The following is a 4,847-nucleotide window of genomic DNA, read 5'->3' as shown; positions in this document are numbered from 1 at the left end:
GTAATAGTAATAGTAATAGTAATAGTAATAGTAATAGTAATAGTAATAGTAATAGTAACAGTAATAGTAATAGTAATAGTAATATTCATGAGGGTAACTGTCCGGACTAGCACCCATTTTGTCCGGGATAGCGTGTACACACCGCAAATGTTCGGCCGCGCCTGGCCCGGACTAGTTTGATGTAGGATCAAATTTGAAGTCAGTACGGAATAAAAGTAAGAGATTGAAAGTAACTGGTTTACGGTGATTGTTTTACGGTAATAGTAATAGTGAGGTAACGGAGAGAATCATTTTTCATTACAGTATGTCGCAGAAGAGTACGTATCCTGCTATGGGTGAGGGGGTCCATGCCCCCCCCTTTGGCATCCGGAATACTCTCTAATTTTCAGTGGCATCTAGNCAACACCTTCTACTTCTACACTGTGTTGTATTATGCGTCAGCAGCTTCATGCAACGAGTGGCAGCTGCAGCGGATACATAAGCTGGGTTTTATAATAATACATGCGGAAATAATACGCCTCTATTCATGTAAATATAAATGTTCACCTATATACAAACAATGACGATGTAATAATCACAAATATTGTCAATAGGTGAATAGCTCCTGATATGATCTGTCAATTGTGCGTGTTAGATGACATACTTATCTTACGCCATGACTTGTGGCAAGGCTAACAAATAATTTTGTTGAGGGAACGGATTTTTTTGACTTCTCAAAAATTGTTCCTAATGAACATTTTAAAGACACTGACGCACGCACTCAGCGACGCACACACACATACAAAGACATACATGCACCCATAGAAATGTATGTGCCGGCCTGCGTGCGTACGTACGTGCGTCGGTGTGTGACTGCGTGCGTTCATACATGTATACGCACGTGTGTGCGTATTTGTGTGCTTCGTACTACTACAGCTAGCTATATGTGCTTGCGTGCTTGGCTGCCTGTATAAGTAGGTACGGGCGTGCGTACGTGCGTCCGTCTACGTATGCTAATCGCAGGGGTAGACGAAGTTTTTGCTGCACGCTCGCACCATCTAATACATGCAAAAATTGCGTATCGGCTCTGGCCCAGTTTGGCTTGGAAAGAAGAAAAACGCGAGCTTGACTAAAGATAATTATCATTGTAAACTCACGCCGGTGTATATGATCGCTGTATGTAGGCTGTGGTACTTTTCGCATTTACCAGACGGATGGATTTTAGGAGCCTGGATCATAATTTCACCATTGAATAAATTGTCATATTGATCATGCGTGTAGCATATATTTGCTAGAATTTAGAGTATCTACAATGTTATGTTGGAGCACAATGGAAAGAAGTGTGTTAGCCATGCTTTTTCATTGCGTTTTCATCGTGCAGAATTTCGCAGCTGTATAATACCACCATTGCATTGCACCATTTCGATCACTCGGTACCCGACGGTCGTGCGTGCAATGCGATTTTCATCACTCGGTACCCGACAGTCGTGGTCGCAATGCCATTTTGCATCACTCGGTACACGACGGTCGGGTATATAATACGTTCCTATAATATATCATTCGACACTATACTATTATTTACGATAACAAATGTTAACAAATCTATCGTTCAACGGCAATGGCAACTGTCAAGAACAACATTATGTAACAACTAGACGATGACTAGGCCTATTTCAATGTTGTCTCACCGATGGAATTCACTCCTCACATGTAACAACCTTACACTTAGATATGCACTACAACAGCGTGGCATGATATATCGATGGATGCAACATCGATGGCTATGTATGAATGCGAAACTACATGCTCGAACTATTACGTCATCATCGGAAACATCAGACCATCGGGGGTACTAAGATGCATACGGCTGCTGCTGCTCTGGCAGCACATANCTTTCGATATCATATATAAACTAGCCTCGGCCTTACCCGGCGATGCCCGACGTACAAAATGCTAAATAACATAAGCACGTGATGATGAGTCCTCCGGAATTAGTAGGGGTCGTATAGCGCGACCGCCGCAGCATTAGAAAATACTATAAATAATTTCTTAATGCTACAAATTTAGATTTTGTAGTTTGTAGAGTTCCTTCATATCTCTTATATCTGCGATTCTAGATCTTCTCTCTAGAAATATAACACGAAAATATATATCTGCGCGGCCACCCATCACACACCGCGTCAGATGCTGAACCCTGATACAGGCTCCTAAACAAGAGGAATTTGCGACGCGACACTGTGAGAGACAAAACATACACTCCCACCCTCTAGCTAGACAATACAGGCGAGCATACGTTCAGTAGTAAGGCGCTATTAACCACATCGAGAGCTCCGGCAGCCAGCTAACGCCTGAGCCATCTTAGAAATATACCAACCAATAATTTCTCATTACACACAGATAAAGCTTCTGAGAGACTGTATATTTAGGTTCTATTTTATCTTATTTACCTATCATCTATTGGCTCATGCTTGCGGCTATCCGTACTTATGTCTCCGCGATTGCGTCGCGCACACGTCTACAATCCAGGCTAGTATACAAGAGGCAAAAATACCAAGTTGGTTTCCCGGGTTGACTCTATATCATATAAGAACGGAGAGAAGATATGGCATACACAATTGACAACAATACGATAGGATTAATAACGTAGAGCCGGAAATCAACCACATCCCCTATTATTATTCATTTACTGTACTTTATATATGTATTATCTCTAATGAGCATATTGATCTCGTACAATAGTTAATTCCTCATCCCTGTATTTACAAAGTAAAGTCAGAAAGTGTGATCTTCATAGAGAAGCTGTTATGCTGAAGCCCGAATTGTCGTTGTTGCTTGATTTTTGATTAGTGTTGTCGAGTGTAAATAGAAAAGATAGTATCGTATGAGAGAGAGAGTCAAGTGTTGGTCATAGATCCGAATGTATGTTCAATTGATGAGTAGTATTGTTATGTGTTGGGCGATGCTTGGTGTGTGCCTACCCTGATATCTATTCCATATCTAACCCCTCCTTGAATCTAATTGAAGCGACACATCTAGCATCTCTCTGGATGAAATCTCAATTACATCATTCTAATAACCTCCCCAATTGCCTACCCACCCTTCAATGATAACTAATTGATACAATCCACCCCCTTTATATCCTTTATATCACGGATATAATGACAATTAAATTACCCCATTCACAACGATATTAATGTCCTAACCCAACGCTCATATAATCGGCATGGTATTACAGTCGTATACAATTCACTATTGGACAGATTACACCGCTCAGTCAGCCGCAGATTCGTTTCATCGTCATGCAAACTTTTATGCCAATTGATCACTGTAGAGAACTATTCCTTGTACACAGAATGGCTGAAGTTATGCTATGTACGCCAGCAACCATATATTACGTCCTAAGCTTAGAAGCGAGTCAACCTCCTAGACCCCAAGCACAACTCCACTGTCATTAACACAATGATCATCATCATCAGAACAGCGAAATAATGCATGTAGACATCTATATAAGCATGGAGAGTTAGAACTACTGTCTTATAAGAAGTAAAAATATAGTGAGAAGAAATATTACTAAATAGAGCATGTCAGCGCAAAACGCAGAAATGATATTATCACTCTTACGCAAGCGTAGTTCTCTGTACTAATACTGAAATCTCCCATCGCAAACTAATAATGAGAGGCAGATAAACATACACCTAACGATAACCACACGTGAAAAGAGACCTGTACCAAAAATCGCTACACGCTGTAACACTCTAAGCAATCGCTCACTAAAACAGACCCAGGAAAAAGAAATCCAAACAACAGCGTACGTAACCACTATAAATATAATTAATTCATAATAACATCATAATAATCACCATTAATGAGGAAGCGGGTCAAACAACATACAAATGAACAACTTTTAACTAGTGTGATAGATTCAATCACAATGAACTTTTGCATGTTAGAATTTAGAGAAACACCTACCAGAATTAACTGCCCATATTTTCCATATCAATGCGTATAAGATAGAGAAAGACAGAGAGCGAGAGAAATAGTGCGTCTTTGTCGTAGTCATTTGGACTGTGAGGACTACCATTAAGAGATTAATATTACATGTAGAAAGTACAGTTTGAGTCGTGAGTGGTTGCTGAGCATACGTGAAAGGGGATGCGTATCTAGCTATGTGAGTGTGTTGCGTTGTGTGTGTTGTGCGTGCGCGTGTGTGTGTGTGCATGCGTGCGTGCGTGCGTGCGCGTGCGCGTGCGTGCGCGTACGCGTGTGCGTGTGCGTGTGCGTGTGCGCGCGTGTGTGTGTGAAATCTGCATATTTAAATTAATTGATAGTTAAATTTTTTATTTATTTTATTTATATATACATATATATAATGTTATCATGAATGAATTTAGCCGCGCGTCCTTGCCTATGCCCATCCTAGCAGCAATCCGTCTGTGCTGGTGATTAGGTTCGCAGCGACCCCTGTTGGATATGTTAGCGGGATATTTGAGTGTGAGCGAGAAGGGAGGCACCGCGGAGCTGGTAGTGTACTGGTTAGTGAATAGTCCATTGCATATAAATATATGTAGAGAGAAAGAGGGAACGAGAAAGAGAGAGAGAGAATTGCAAGCGAGATTAACCAAAACTAATGTGTATTTATTTCAAAGAATGTTTATCGTCAAGATAATAGGTAATGGTTGTCTATCGGGACTGACATTATTACTGAAACATTCCTCCCTCTTAGGCGCTGCCATGTTTATACGCGTGGAATGTACGAAGGCGTGTATGGACGCATTGCTAACCACCAACGCTATGTTGCAGCCAGCACGAAAGAAGAAAAACGACATTAGACCATACTGATTATTTATATAAACTACATCACATATATA

The 4,847-nt window shown here is 40.8% G+C and overlaps 2 protein-coding genes across 2 annotated transcripts in view; one reads left to right on the top strand and one right to left on the bottom strand.

Moving 5' to 3' along the window:
• LOC106817806 (xyloside xylosyltransferase 1-like) overlaps positions 1 to 4,847 on the top strand; it is a 20,163-nt gene that overhangs the window by 4,001 nt on the left and 11,315 nt on the right. Inside the window, exon 2 of the mRNA XM_014822507.1 lies at positions 304 to 335. Within this exon, the coding sequence (XP_014677993.1) occupies positions 304 to 335 (32 nt within the window). The remainder of the gene's footprint in view (positions 1 to 303; positions 336 to 4,847) is intronic.
• LOC106817809 (exostosin-like 2) overlaps positions 1 to 4,847 on the bottom strand; it is a 17,035-nt gene that overhangs the window by 7,300 nt on the left and 4,888 nt on the right. The gene's annotated exons all lie outside the window — the stretch shown is intronic.

The sequence above is a fragment of the Priapulus caudatus genome, unplaced genomic scaffold (genome assembly GCF_000485595.1).
Source record: "Priapulus caudatus unplaced genomic scaffold, Priapulus_caudatus-5.0.1 Scaffold1873, whole genome shotgun sequence".
Taxonomy (NCBI): domain Eukaryota; kingdom Metazoa; phylum Priapulida; class Priapulimorpha; order Priapulimorphida; family Priapulidae; genus Priapulus; species Priapulus caudatus.
This window is presented reverse-complemented; position numbering and strand designations above follow the sequence as displayed.